The sequence below is a fragment of the Salmo salar genome, chromosome ssa18 (genome assembly GCF_905237065.1).
Source record: "Salmo salar chromosome ssa18, Ssal_v3.1, whole genome shotgun sequence".
Lineage (NCBI taxonomy): Eukaryota > Metazoa > Chordata > Actinopteri > Salmoniformes > Salmonidae > Salmo > Salmo salar.
In genome coordinates, this window is record NC_059459.1 from 60,563,127 (window position 1) to 60,579,430 (window position 16,304).

The 16,304-nt window shown below is 46.2% G+C and overlaps 1 protein-coding gene across 1 annotated transcript in view; it reads left to right on the forward strand.

The window, feature by feature from the left end:
* Positions 1–277: 277 nt before the first annotated feature.
* Positions 278–16,304, forward strand: part of LOC106577610 (peroxisome proliferator-activated receptor gamma coactivator 1-alpha) — a 44,265-nt gene continuing 28,238 nt past the window's right edge. Inside the window, 2 exon segments of the mRNA XM_045701351.1 lie at positions 278–480; positions 3,830–4,009. Of these exon segments, the coding sequence (XP_045557307.1) occupies positions 433–480; positions 3,830–4,009 (228 nt within the window). The 5' untranslated portion in view covers positions 278–432.

The window sequence follows — 16,304 nt, forward strand, 5'->3', positions numbered from 1 at the left end:
AATGCTGCATGCATGGTGGTGATTCAATTGTCAAATGTTTGTAGGCCTATAGACCAGTGAGCGGTCTGGGCAGAGCAGTGTCTTGATAAGCAAAGCGACAATGTATTTAGGCTGCGTTAGAAATATATTTTATTTCACCGTGTCATTAGAATTGAACGATTTTTTATTTGGAAAATATTGACGATGCGCGTTCCAGACCCCGCCTGCTTTACAGTACGTCATTGGCGAGTAGAAGGGAGGGGGCGAAGGGAGTCACTTCCCTGCCTACTTTTAATAGCTTTGTCATGTGATGGAAAGCAGTTGTAAGACAGGTACCCTCAGTTCATTCTCGGTAAGGGGCAGTAGCCTGTGCGAGAGCGAGTGGAGCGCGAGTGGATTTCTTTTTGCCTGATTTCTTTTTTTGTTTCTTTCGGACCGTCATTCAGTGCCTGGATGGCGTGGGACAGGTGTAACCAGGACTCGGTCTGGAGAGAATTAGAGGTGAGCAGTTCTAAAATATCCAACTTAATGTCAACTGTACCGTTCTGGAACGTTTTGGGTGATGGACCTCACAGAACATCCAAAGACGGTGATTTCCAATAACGAATACGGCTTTTCCTTTGCTGGTGTTGGCACGGGATGCGTAATATCGCCGCTATTGCGCTGAGGATACGATACGGGGAAATGCAAAGCACAGGAATACATGACAAGTGGAGGGGATAAAGCAAAATTGCTGCTTTTACTTCATAGTGTCGTGTTTAAGTCGTTATATGTAATGTTGTAGGCTGCAGGAGCGGTGCGTCTCTTGCAGCCCTGGAGTTTGCTGCTGGTCGCGTCTCCCTAGGATGTCGTGCAGTCGGAAAGAATGTTTACATGCGTATGGAGATCTTTCCATTCAAAGTCTGTATTCGCTCTTGTGCTGATGTGAGAAGGGTCCGCTCTTGAAGTCAGAATGACAGAAATGTTTCTAAGTCAGGTATTGTACAGTGACAAAGAACACTCGGACGATATACGTGTCTTTTTATCGGGGCTTTAAAGGGATTTTACGTGATTTGTTCAGTGGGATTTGTTCAGTGGAAAGTGCAGAGGTGATAACAGGCACGGAGGTTCGATATTACGAAGGAGCATCTTCTCTTACATGTATCGGGCGCGTCTTGACATTTCTGCCAACAACATCCGTTTGGAGGAGTAAAGACATATCTGTAGCCTAGTTGCATATTACGAAATAGGCTATGAGAATGTTTTTACCGGTTAATGAAAATATTTGCGTAATTGCCATCGGGAATGTTTTCCCCATAGCATACTTGGTAAGCTCTTGGTTTAAAATGCACGGGGTAGATTGACAACTCAATGCAATGATTTTGACTTGAATAACTGGAAATAATGCAAATAGTGATTTAGAGATGGTCGATAGACTACAGCTCTGTTATTAGTGTTATGCATGTCTGTGCAGGTTGTTTTAGGCATTGAGATGTAGGCTATAGTTGTCTGCAGTTACCGTCGACTTTAACGCATTCATGGGATAGAAGCTCATCTTCGATATGAAGCTGCTGTCGGTTTATCAGCTTTTCTCCATCTGTCTATTATCACCACTCGAGGCAAGATTGAATGACAATAATTCGCTTGACAAAATGCCTTGAAATGTCAGTTTAATCCATTACTTATTGACCAAGACCATTGACCTACGCATGTATTTATTTGCTTTCATTGACAGCCTGGCGAATGACTTTATGCACCAGTAGCACTCCTTTACACTTTAACTTCAATTATTCATAGAGATAGATGGATGCTCGTTCGCCTGAGCCAGCCTGTCAAATTATTATAAAAAAAAACATTTTCTTTTTTGTTCGGTCTCGGCATTTTCGAGTATATCATCGTAGTGATATCTGCTGCCTATCTATTGTGTTGTTCACCCCCCCCCCAATTAGAAATGTGCGTGTTTTTCAAGAACCAGTCCTGCTTGTGACAACATGCTTACTTTATTCTTTATTTTCTAAGTGCGTCAATTCATTCTGAGTTGAGCATAAATCATGCCGTGAAATTCCCAAAGACCGTCCCTTTACAACCAGGGAATTGCACTCCGAATCCCCAGTCATATTCCTAATAATCTCACCATAGCAGGTGCTTGTATGTGTTCTGTGTGCGTAAATCACGTTGGCTCGCAGTGGCGGTTAGCGCACTCCCCCCTCGCTCTGTCTGGCGGCGCTATTTCATTAACACCCTCGGAAGTCGATGAGAAGATTGAGAGGAAATGTCAGATCTCGCTTTGATTTCTTTTTTTCGTATATCTTGATAAAGTGGGGCATTTTACAGGGCTAGGAGGGATAGAGACTATGATGATTTTGCATCTTTATTCTAGTTTATGGGCAAAGGAGACGGAGTTGTGTCGTAAATATAGCCTATGACTATGTCATCTCATGAGCGCAACCAGAGGCCGGATCGACTATGGCACGTGTTGGCCGGGGGGGTTTTCTTTTTTTGTCGCCTACCTCCCACTTGGCATAGTAGGCTATCTGTCTCTCTGTTGCCCTGAGTCGAACCCTGGGCTCATCTCTCTCCAGTCAGACGCCCTCTCCCTCTCTCTAGCTCCTTGGCGAACTAACTGCCTCCGGGGTATGCCCCAGGGTGTCACCATTAACTCTCCCTTATGTCTGCATACATTGAATCCTGACAACTCTCTAGCCAACAGTTATGACATGTGGGGTTCGATTTGACATTTGCCAAACTTAAAACGCCTGTTTATCTATGCATAACGAGGGTGTCAGTGAGAAGACACGAGAGTAAATTTGGAATAAAAAAAATACCTGCATTTGGCTCGCTCGAGCTTATCTCTCCTTGCTTGCCTGAGGGTTGTGCGCGTTTCTCTCTCTGTCGAGTAGAAGTGACTGCCATGTTCCAGAACAAGATGCATTGCGTGCAGTGCTGGCATAACCTTGCCTCAAGCAAGCACGGGCCACTGAAGCAATTAACATTTGTAACATATTGGCACCTGAATAAGAAATGTAGGTTAGCAAAGCGCCTTCCTGGAACGTATTTACATTGAGCTTGCAACCGTTGGCGCAGAGTCAAACTCCATTGCCCCATCTTCCTCCTCTCTCCACACCACACCGATTTAAAGTCTGGGGATCCCCTTAAAGCAGTTCGATGAAGCGATGATTTGTGTCTGGAAAGCGGCGGAGCAGCTGTCGCATAGGCCCCTATATAAAAAGCGGACAGTGAAGAATGAAACGCAGCATTTAGCATCACCGCGGCCCGGTGTATCACATGCACGGGGTGGAAAACGACTTTTGCGTCAGAGTGACATTTGTGCCATGGCTACTGCTGCCATTGTGTTGACGCGCCCAGGTCAGCCAGCCAGGTGGCAAGTCTAGCCATGCTGTCATTCAAATGAAGTTGACCCCGAGAGTTTAGCCTATCAGTGACATGGACATGAAACCATAGGAAGAATACCCCTGCAACACGATGTTGAATGAATTATCAGGCTTTATGAATGTTTGCCCTATTAGGCCAGGCCCTATTAGGCCTAGCAGGATTTCCTAGTCTACTAAAACGAACCATGCAGTTTGAGAAATGTAAAAAGGTAGGCCTATCAATAAAGATAACTTGTTATCATCAAATACATAATGAATGTCCTCAAGGCCAGGGTGTAGTGTACAGATATTGCATAATAACCATAAAATAATACCTGTGGGGGTAACGGCTTGTGAATTCATGTGAAAAAGTGGCTTCCATCATTTGCCTCAGTGTGCGTGTGTGTTTGTGTGTGTGCGTTGGTACGTACGTGTGTGTCTGCGCACCTTTGTGTGTGTTGATGGGTTTCTTGACACCTCCTGTCTTCTTGTCTCCCCAGTGTGCTGCCTTGGTTGGCGAAGACCAACCCCTCTGTCCGGACCTCCCCGAACTCGACCTCTCAGAGCTTGATGTCAGTGACCTGGATGCGGACAGCTTCCTGGGCGGGCTCAAGTGGTACAGTGACCAATCAGAGATCATTTCCAGTCAATATGGCAACGAGGCTTCCAACCTCTTTGAGGTAAGAGAGCATATCATACTACAGCTTGTTTTTATTTTCCCAAGTCTCTCTGCTCCCCTTTGCCCCAATATCACGCGATTTATGACACGGTCGTTAACTATTTACGGATATTATGGTAGCCTGGACTCTTGTTCAGTGTGTATTTTTCTATCTAGGAAGTGGATGCTAGGTAAATGAACTCTTCAGAGGTCACCAGCCTGAGCTCAGTCAGTGATAAAAACACACGCGTCACACTGTACGCTGAGTTTGCTATCTGTTGAAAGCCTTCCAGGTACTTGATAAAAACCTCCCGCCTCGTACAGTATGTAGTAGTACCGACTGTATTGAGAGAGGGACTTTATATCCCCCTGAAAAGTACGAAGTCAAGATAACAGGGTTTTGGCGATAAGCCTGGAGACCTTTGTACTGCCCTTTGGCTTCTCTCCCTGACAGTACCTTATCAATCCCCCAAGTCATTTATTACAGTCCAGCCACAGCTCTACTCTGCTGTGGCAGGCATCTTAAGGAGCAGAGGAAATTAAACCCAGCTCTTGGCCCGTTGGCCCCCATATTATGGCCATATTGCGAAAGGGTTTGGGAGGAAAATTTTCAACTTTCAACCTGCTGCACTCTCTCTCATTCAGGGAGGCAAAGTCCACTGAAAGTAGCATGCTGGGGGGGAAATAAAGTCATTTGGGACAAGTAAGCTAGGAGAGACAGTTCATTACTGGTTTATCAGTGGGGAGATAGGCGAGGAACATGGAGATTGGTGCTGGCTTGGCTGGAGAGAGAAGAATGCTGGAGGGGAATGCCACTGTGGGTCTGTGGTTTGTCATGCTGTCACGTTTTCGGAGGCGGAAAGTGTGTGCCTCAATGGCCCCAGTAGGGGAGAGGTTGATAGCGGACAGAATTCTTTCCGCACACACACACACACACACACACACACACACACACACACACACACACACACACACACACACACACACACGCCTCCCTCCCTCCCTCCCTCCCTCCCTCCCTCCCTCCCTCCCTCCCTCCCTCTGGTCCTTCAACCTAGTGCCAGTGAGGGGCCCCTAGACAGTCCCTTGTGCTCGGGGGTCCTGAGTGCTAGTCGTGTGACCCTGGACCCTCAGAGTGATATGGCCTGCGGCCGATGAGGGGATGGATAAAAATACAAGCTAGCATGTCTGTCAAGTGTGTGTGTGTGTGTGTGTGTGTGTCACATTTTAAAACACAAGGCACTCTTTGAGGTAGCCAGCATAGAGAAACCAGCACTGTACGAAGTGTGTGTGTAGGATACTACATTATTTCAACACACATACTACACCGCTGGCTCTGCCTTTCCATGAGAGACGATCAGAAAACAGCTATAACATTCGAAAAACATCTGAGCACTAATGAATGTGATGCATTTCAAATGAGCTGGCTTTACAATCAATGAATGTATTCCGTGTGCTGGCGGATGCCATCTGGAATTGGAAAGTGGAAAGTTTTCAAGTTGCCATACGAAGTGCTCAGTACATCATACAGCAACGCTGGGAGTTGGCTCATGTTATTAGTAATCCTTACTAATCTGACAGGGGAAAAATGGTTGGTTCTCTCTGTGTGTGTGTGTGTGTGTGCACGCTCACAGATCAGAGGCTTGGGGCTGGGGGTTGCCGCACAAACTTTCTGCGCTTCCCTGATTGGCCTGTGTGGGGCACTGCAGCGCCCAATCACAACGTCAGGTTTTAGAACTGGTTAATGATTGGCCAGGTGTTGTGTGAAACAAGTTGGCACAGGGGACTTTTTGTTCTTCCTCAATCACAATCTACTGCCAATGTTTTCTTAAACTACCTGACTAGAGGTTAATGGGTGTTCGTGGTAGGTCGTCTCTACCCTAACCTTAAACAATGCACAAACGAATGAATGCACACGCACACACACAAACCTCAAAGACATACAAATCCACACACATACTTACATAACTACTGCACACACAAATGCACATACTCTCTCTCTCAGTCTCTCTCACAAATGTTCTCTATTTTTCCACACACACACACACACACACACACACACACACACACACACACACACACACACACACACACACACACACACACACACACACACACACACACACACACACACACAGTGCTGAAGGGCACGTTGCTCTGTTTTTTTATCTCGCATTTGTGATTTGCCATGGAGTTCTTCTAGTGTGCACAGTACAGAACAGGCCCTGGCTGGCAGGCAGATGAGCAGAGAGACAGAGAGAGAGAGGATCAGGGAGCAGCAGCAGAAAAGGCACAGTGGATTGTTGTGAACTTGACGGTTGATGCCCTTCAGTGTCAGTTGGCTTGGCCATGATTCATCTGGAGCATCTCCGGGGCTAAAATGGTGGAGTTGAGTCTGGAGGTGGTAGGGGAGTGGAGGTTGCGCCGCTTCCCAGGGAGGGTGCCTGGAAGCTGGGTGCAGCTGTCACCGTGGGGCCCCTTTCTGGAGGGTGGGTGGTAGGGAGGGGGAAACCAAGACAGGGAGATGTGTGCTAGGCTGAGCTCCCTCTGGCTACTGCACACAACTGGAGGGAGGAGGAGAGCGTGAGAGATAAAGAGAGCGATAAACAGATATAAAGAGACAGAGTGAGAGTGATAGAGGCAGAGAGAGACCGAGGCCGATAGAGAGAGAGGGAGAGACCGCAAGAGAGAGACACCCTGATGCCAGAGAAAGAAAGCTTTGTCTTTCCTTCTTTAAGAACAGCCTCTGAGAATCCTTCCTAAAATGGACACCCTGGTCGTGTTGGATGAACTTCAGTCTCGGTCCAACACTACTTGGGAGGAAGAACAAGTATTGTTTTTGTTGCGTTGGCACTTATGCAGATGCTGCCGGCTGCGTGACAGGCGGTGGCAAATGTGTAAGCAGCTTTATTATTATACCGCTAGAAGTTTTTTTTTAAAGTCGCTGGCTGTCAATAATGTGAACATCTAGCGTGAAGTTGGTTTGATCATTAATGGACCAGGGTGATTGTTTACATCCTGCACATGGGCTATTCGTGTGTGTGTGTGGTGTGTGTGACTACTATCAAGTGTTTGATATAGAGTGTGTATGTGTGTGACTGTCTGCTTGTGCGTGCACTTGTTGTGTGTGTGTGTAGTGTGTGTGTGTGTGTGTGTGTGTGTGTGTGTGTGTGTGTGTGTGTGTGTGTGTGTAGTGTGTGTGTGTGTGTGTGTGTGTGTGTGTGTGTGTGTGTGTGTGTGTGTGTGTGTGTGTGTGTTCTGTCCCTTGGATGGCCTATTTTACTGTACTCTGTGTTCTTCAGCGGTATCCGGACAATACTGAGAATGGCACACAGTCTCTTACAAGGCCAGCTATCAGTCTGGACCACAGTGTGCTCTCACACCTCTTCAACACGCCCCGGCCACTAAGCCAACACTTTCTATATCGGGCTATGATTGTTGGGTCTGCCTGTGAGATTATGTCCAGAACTCCCCAACCGGTTGCCAATGTGGACCGAGAATCACGTGGGATCTCCAGGTTACTCAAAAAACAGATCTAGATTCAGATTACGCTGTCTTCAATCCCTACCTTAAACCTTACGCAGATTTAACAAGATCTGATCCTATATCAGTGGTTAGGAGCAACTTTCTACCCACTCCATCAAATATGGCTGCCGTCTCCTTGTAAGGAAGGAGTGGAAATAACATTACCCAATGACAGCCGGTCTCAAACACACTGATCAAGCCATTTAAAGATGACTCTATCCCCAGCTGTCAATCACTCAACATTACCCAGTAAAGATATCAGAGCATTAACAGAGTCCCTCATTAACAACGATAGTGAGGAAGTCAACATCACTAGAGGTAAAACAAGATGTTGACTGCGTGCCTCTGTCTGAAACAAGTCGCTGATCCTGCGGATTGAGTGATCGGCGTCATTTCCGCGGCGAGGATAGAATCCCGCCGTGGAGTGCCAGCGGAAATCCCCCAACTGATGAATGAAAAACAAGAGAATCTGGTGAGAGAGGGAGTGGAGGATTTAGGGCATTAGCCAGGTACAGTATATGCAATTGCTTTTTCTGTGTCGGTCGCACACAAACACACGCTAGATTAGTCATCGGAGGTGGGCGATCTTGCTTACGGCGGGTTTGGGATTGTTAAAGGAAGAAGGTATTATGCCTCCGAGAGAGAGGTCCCTCCTCTGTTTGTTTCGTTTTTGTTTGTTTATGTGTTGTTCAAATGTTTCCCTGGGCAGATGCAGTGCTAACGCATAGCGGGCCGCGGAAGAGAAAGACAGCCCAGATTGATTAGGGGGGGATGTGTGTGTGTGTGTGTGTGTGTGTGTGTGTGTGTGTGTGTGTGTGTGTGTGTGTGTGTGTGTGTGTGTGTGTGTGTGTGTGTGTGTGTGTGTGTGTGTGTGTGTGTGTGTCTGTGTGTGTACGTTTGGAAGTGCTGAATGTGTCGCGATCAAAACGTTTGTTTAATAGTCCCCCCTCCCTCACCCTAGACACTCACAAGTAGTAAACTTGCACACACACGCACACACACACACACACACACACACACACACACACACACACACACACACACACACACACACACACACACACACACACACACACACACACCTTCATCACCCCCTGTTACCAGTCCCCGCTGAACGCTGGCTGCGTTTATTTTGCAAATTTATGCTGACATTTGAGAGCACAGCACACGCACCCTTTCTGCAGTTCAGCAAGGGTGGCTGAATTATCATACTGTACTGTATAATATGATTCTCTCAAGTGAGCCCTATTAAAATAAAACACACTTCCCCTCATTGTTAGGACCCCTACTTTGTGCACAAATAATATAGTTTGATAAAAGCCAGGCTCCCCTTATTCTGAAAAACAAAGGCAATCTCTGTAACAGTGTAACAGACTCACAGATCTGCCATTCTGACTGTAAAGTAGTCTTGTGGGGTTTTGGGGGAGGGGTGTTGCAAGTGTGCTGATCAAAATGTCATGTTCCAATACCCCTTTCTTCCAACACACACAGGCACACTCAAGAGTACACGTATAGGCACTCACTCACACGTGAGCACACACACACACACACACACACACACACACACACACACACACACACACACACACACACACACACACACACACACACACACACACACACACACACACACACACACACACACACACACACACACACGGTTGAGTCGGAGCGTTATCTCTGAGCGTCTGTCAGATTCATTCCACAGCAAAGAGATACTCTCGCTCTATCTCTCTCCTTCTCTCTATCTCTCTCTCCCCCCTACACAACACTCCATTGGCTCTCACACAGACACACAGACACTCTCCCCAAAGGATGTCCGCAAACAGCCCCGTTACGTTTCATATCCAGTGGGCATAAAGAAATTGATTCACCCGCAGACTGAGGGATGGGGAGGAGGGGGGAGGGAAGAGGGAGTGAGGGAACGAGGTAGCCAAGAAAATATTACCCTCAGGGCATGTTTGGAAAAGAGCAAGAGGGAATATCTTTTGGTGGTTGCTTGGCAGGCTGGCTGGCTGACTGTTGTATGTCTTCCTAAAGAGATACACTGCTGATTGAGGGCTGGGTTGGAGCAAATAAGTGCCCCAGCTGAGTGTCCTCAAACGTATTAGCTGATTGTTTCTGCTTAACAAGACACCTGCACGCACTCACTCTCTGTCTCACACACACACACACACACACACACACACACACACACACACACACACACACACACACACACACACACACACACACACACACTTCTATTCAATCAGACTGCAGTGGTATGGCCAAGAGTTGAATGGGTTTTGTGTGTGCAAGCGCTGAAAACCTTTGGTCCCATCTCACACAGAGAACTGTACTGTGCATGGATGGAAAATCCACCAACAGAATCATCTGACGACACCATAGACACTGCTTTTGGAAAGTATTCAGACCCCTTGACTTTTTCCACATTTTGCCTTATTCTGAAATTGCTTAAATCGTTTTTTCCCTCGTCAATCTACACACAATACCCCATAATGTTTTTTTAAATGTAAAAAAAAGAACATTTGAAATTTTAGAAAATGTATTACAAATAAAACCCAGAAAAATCACATTTACATAAGTATTCAGACACTTTACTCAGTACTTTGTTGAAGCACCTTTGGCAGCGATTACAGCCTCGAGTCTTCTTGGGTATGACGCTACAAGCTTAGCACACCTGTATTTGGGGAGTTTCTCCCATTCCTCTATGCAGATCCTCTCAAGCTCTGTCAGGTTGAATGGGGAGTGTTGCTGCACAGATATTTTCAGGTCTCTACAGATATTTTTGATTGGGTTCAAGTCTGGGCTCTGGCTGGGCAACTCAAGGACATTCAGAGATTTGTCCCGAAGACACTTCTGCGTTGTCTTGGCTGTGTGATTTGGGTCGTTTTCCTGTTGTAAACTGAAATTTGGCCCAGTCTGAGGTCCTGAGCGTCTGGAGCAGGTTTTCATCAATGATCTCTCTGTACTTTGCTCCGTGCACCTTTGCCTCGATCCTGACTAGTCTCCAAATCCCTACCGCTGAAAAACATCCACCTTACATGCTGGCCAGACAGCTCGCGTGCGTACATCCGTCATCGCGCGCATGTTGATTTTATCCACCCACACCAGGTCACACAGGGTGAAATATCAAAACAAACTCTGAACCAACTATATTCATTTGGGGACAGGTCGAAAAAGCATTGAACATTTATGGCAATTTAACTAGCTACCTTACTGTTGCTGGCTAATTTGTCCTGGGATATTAACATTGGGTTGTTATTTTACCTGAAATGCACAAGGTCTTCTACTCCGACAGTTAATCCACAGATAAAAGGGTAAAAGTTTGTTTCTAGTAATCTCTCCTCCTTCTTCGGACTCTATATGGCGGTTGGCAACCAACTTTAAGGTGCATTACCACCACCAACTGGACTGGAGTGTGGACCTCAGTTCATCTTTCAATCACCCACGTGGGTATATGCTCCTAAAAACCAATGAGGAGATGGGAGAGGCGGGACTTGCAGCGCATCAATTTTCACAAATTGAACCAAGTTGGCTACGCAGGTGCTAAAATACCCACACCCAGTGGGTAAAAATACCCACACCCAGTGGGTAAAAATACCCACACCAAGTGTGGGTGCAATGATTGAATAACATGAATGTGTACATTTACTTTGCAACGCGAGCGGTGTGGTCAGCATGTTAGCGATGGTGCCAGGTTTCCTCCAGAAATGACGCTTGGCATTCAGGCCAAAGAGTTCAATCTTGGTTTCATCAGACCAGAGAATCTTGTTTCTCATAGTCTGAGAGTCCTTTAGGTGCCTTGTTAAATGGCAGGCTGTCATATGCCTTTTACTGAGGAGGGGGGTTCTGACTGGCCACTCTACAATAAAGGCCTGATTGGTGGAGTTCTGCAGAGATGGTTGTCCTTCTGGAAGGTTCTCCCATCTCCACAGAGGAACTCTAGAGCTCTGTCAGAGTGACCATCGGGTTCTTGGCCAAGGCCCTTCTCCCCCGATTGCTCAGTTTGGCTGGGAGGCCTGCTCTAGAAAGAGTATTGGTGGTTCTACATTTCTTTCATTTAAGAATGATGGTGGCCACTGCGTTCTTGTGGACCTTGAATGCTGCAGAAATCTTGGTACCCTTCCCCTGATCTGTGCCTTGACACAATCCTGTCTCTGAGCTCTACGGACAATTCCTTCGACCTCATGGCTTGGTTTTTGCTCTGACATGCACTGTCAACTGCGGGACCTTATATAGAGGGGTGTGTGCCTTTTCAAATCATGTCCAATCAATTGAATTTACCACAGGTGGACTCCAAGTTGTAGAAACATCTCAAGGATGATCAATGGAAACAGGATGCACCTGAGCTCAATTTCGAGTCTCATAGCAAGGGGTCTGAATACTTATGTAAATAAGGTATTTCTGTTTTAAAGGTATTGTAAATTATCATACATTTCTAAAAACCTTTTTTCGCTTTGTCATTATGGGGTGTTGTGTGTAGATCCCTGAGAAAAAAAAATATATCTGATACATTTTAGAATAAGGCTGTAACGTAACAAAATTTGGAAAAATTCAAGGGGGCTGAGTACTTTCCGAAGGCACTGTATAAGGTCCCAACACGGTGGGGTCAGCTATGTGACCTAGTGTCCTGTATGTCTCCCTCCTGAACCCGTAATGAGGACATGGGGGTAAAGGTTAACCATGAAGAGGTCACATCCACCTCGCATTTCCGTCAAAGTAGAATCTGATCGCCAGCCATTGGAGTGAAGCCCCCATGGCAGGTTTATTGTATTTTTTTATATTATAATAGGTTGTGTTTCTTTTGAGGTTGTAATGTGTGTTGGGTGTGTGTGTTGTTTGTTTATGTGTTGTTGTTGTTCTAAGAGTGAGAGTAAGGAGTAAAGTTGGCATGCCGTTGCTGCAATAAGTAGGCACCCGCACTTCCTCAAGCTATGTGTGTGTAGTGTGTGTAGTGTGTGTGTGTGTGTGTGTGTGTGTGTGTGTGTGTGTGTGTGTGTGTGTGTGTGTGTGTGTGTGTATTGTGTGTGTGTGTGTGTGTGTGTGTGTGTGTGTGTGTGTGTGTGTGTGTGTGTGTGTGTGTGTGTGTGTGTGTGTGTATGTGCGCACGGGCACACACAAGAGAGTGAGACAACTTATAAAAATACCAGGTGGTGACGTTTGCATGTGATGAATGGCTAGTCGCTGCACTTCCATAGCTTTCCTGTGTGTGTGTGTGTGTGTGTGTGTGTGTGTGTGTGTGTGTGTGTGTGTGTGTGTGTGTGTGTGTGTGCGCGGCTATTTTTAGTGCGAGAGCGTAATCTGTACTAAGAGCCTTTCAGGACCGCTTCTCTTTACCCTGGCCGGAAATGCTAAGCCAATAAGCCCCCTGCACGCACACATACACACATACACACACATAGACATACACACACACACACAGACATACACAGACATACACACACACAAATACACATAGGAACCCAAACCGCAAGCCAAGCCTTCCTGTATTATTTAATAATGTATACTTTCAAGCGGGTGGGAGTTAAAAACACTTGCTTTTTAGAGAGGGATAAAGTGAGAAAGAGTAACAGAATGAGTGAGAGCGAGGCAGAGTAAGAGAGAGAGAGCGAGAGAGAGAATAGAGTGGAGAGAAAGGAGAGAAAGTGAATTGAAGAGAGAGTGAGAGCAAGTGAAGGATAGAAAGAAGGAGAGAGGCCCTCAGTCCGTGGGTTCAGTGATTAGATGTGAAGTGCTATCAGTCCTGTGTGATCCTCCTCTCCAGGAGAGGCATATCGATCAGAGGTGTGCAGCCCTCCCCAGCCCGGCCCTCCCCAGCCCGCCCGGCCGCCCGGCCGCCCTGCCTTGCTACAGCTAGCATTCCTGCACTAGCGCCTCTCTCTTCCCTAGACCTACTCATAGAATAGGATGGAATAAACAAAAAATTGTCTTGATAGAACAAAATGGACCCTGTTTGTCTCTTACAAAGTAGCTGGTCTTGGTCGTTTGTTCTTCCAAAAGAGTGTGCAGTGGTTCTTTTTCTTGTATGCCTTTTGATGTGGAAGTCAAACTCACAACCCTGGTCATTCCGGAACTACGTTCAAGACCAGTTGAGCTATGCGAACTGCATGCTTATGGTTGAAGCTTGTGTTTTCTATTTGAACATTTGGGCTCAGGCAGGGCCTTGAATAGTTGAAGAAGCTCTTGAAGTAACTCCTTGTGCTTGAGTGAGTGGCTGCTGGGATGACGCACATTGGCTTGACAATCATTACCACTGACAGACAGTAGGCTAAGCAGAAAGCTGTGGCATGGACATTGATGGTGTGCATGTGCGTGTGTGTGTGTGTGTGTGTGTGTGTGTGTGTGTGTGTGTGTGTGTGTGTGTGTGTGTGTGTGTGTGTGTGTGTGTGTGTGTGTGTGTGTGTTTGTGGGAAAGGGGGGTTTGTCTGCCTGCCTCTGTGTGTGTGTTTGTGGGAAAGGGGGGGGTTTGTCTGCCTGCCTCTGTGTGTGTGTTTGTGGGAAAGGGGGGTTTGTCTGCCTGCCTCTGTGTGTCTCTGCTGTGTTTATGAGGTATATTAGGGGGTTCATTCTCACTGGAAGGATGTACACACATTTGTTATGAAGCACATTTGGGAACAGTGTGTGTCCTCCGATGGGGCTGTTGACCTAATTTTAATGAGCGCTAGCTCAAAATCCCTCTATTCCTCCATCCCTGTCTGTGTCCAATACCACGTTAGTGTTGTCATTACTTATATTAACTGGCAGACTGAATAGGCTTTGTACCCAGACAATTTTGTCTGGTATTGTCAATTATGGTACGGCAGGTAGCCTAGTGGTTAGAGCGTTGGGCCAGTAACTGAAAGGTTGGTGGATCGAATCCTTGAGCTGACAAGGTAAAGATCTCTCGTTCTGCCCCTGAACAAGGCGGTTAACCCACTGTTCCTAGACCGTCATTGTAAATAAGAATTTGTTCTTAACTGACTTACCTAGTTAAATAAACGTACAAAAAATAAATAAAATGCTGGCCAATTGCGAGCAGAATAAACAAGGCCTATGTCAACGGGCAATGTCATATCAAAACATACTTCTTGCAAACATTCTTCTTGCTGAAGTGTGCACTTGTTCACTACTCCCCACAAAATGAAAAGCATTGTATTGGTGTAGGCGTGGGATAGAGGGCGTTTCCATGTACCAGTAATTGTCCTTCAAATCCATGAAGGTTTGTGGATAGGTGCTTTGGGAGAAAGTACAAGCATTGGAGAGTTCATAAACGAAGGTGTTAGGTTAGCTGGCCGATGCCCTCCCACATTTATTAGACAGAGACGGTGATATCATAACAAATATCAGCAGTAACCTTCACACACTTAACACCATCCTCCGTTTAAAGAAACTGAAGCGCTTGAGGCAGGAGGCCACAGGTGTGTCAGTATGCAATTAGTGAAATAACAAGGCTTGCAAGCGGTCAGCTGACAATTACTGGGACATTCCACTCGGTCGAACATTCAAACAAACAGGAAAAAGGTTGAGCTGATTGGAAAATATCAATTTCCTGGATTTACATGTGATAATGACATTTTATGATCCTAGATAAACATGCAATAAATACATTCATGTGAATTACAGTGAAGGCTAATCCTTGACAGGTATTTCAATGAATTTAAGTCCATCTATGAAATCTTTCCTAACACCCATCTGTATTGATGCAGAGGACTTAGACTTGCTCTAGTTAGTTTGCTCTGTGTATCTCCACAGTTGTAGAGAGGTAATATTACTCAATAGTCCCACTCAGACTGTTGAAGGTTTTGGGCGCCCTCTTATGTTTACCTGCTGGCGTTTGTGTCGCCACCCCAGAAAGGCCATCAGATAGCCAAGTGGATGAAACGTGACTCTTGATAACCTGCTCACAAAGTCACGGCACGGACAAGGGTTACCTGCTGCAGCACCCTGACCAGATACAACTGGGGGGAAAACACACACACATGCACAGAAGTCAAGGTAAAAGATAATGCATTTATTTAGTAATCAGCAAATAGCTTTTATGCAGTAGGTAAGTGCTGAGGTCTCTAGGCTTGATAAGATCATTTGCTTTCAGGTGTTTTCTGCTCTCCTTGTTGTACTCAGCATAGAGTGTAAATTGAATAGGGTGACCTTTTGCCACAGAATCAAATTGACTATATTTCCCAAAAAGATTTCTGTGGTTTCAATTACCATATATTTGTGATATTGGGTCCATACCCTCCCCAACACGCACACACATAGACACACACACACGCTTACATAGAAACACACCCGCATGCGCACACGCACACGCACCCAATCGACGCAGAAGTGTGCTTCCCTGCATACGAAATGTTTCCCGTTTGCGTCCCGGTACACAACACCACTACAGTATCTGTCCACCCTCATCCTCGCTCTCTCCTTTCTATGGAATGTATCCTCCTTAGATATTACTGCGACAAATGAAAAGGCCCGCAGCCCTTGATGAGCTTGGCAGGGTCTGAAAGGTCAGGAGGGGAAAGGGGGAAGAGATGGAGGGGGGCAGCGGATATTATCCTTGGCAGTTCTGTGAGAAAAGGAGAAGCTTTGGCTGTTCTCTCTCCGTGAAAATGTCACGACAAAACAGCCTCAAACTAAAACCACAAGTTGTTTTTGTTTTGCTACACGCACGGTAACGGTAACGGTTACCGATGCGCTCTTTGGTGGAGGAAATGTGACAATGTCCATTTAACAGGGTTTTGACTTCAGAGCCCCCCCCCCCCACACTCTCCATCTACTGACCACCATTGTTTACACTCGACACATACCGA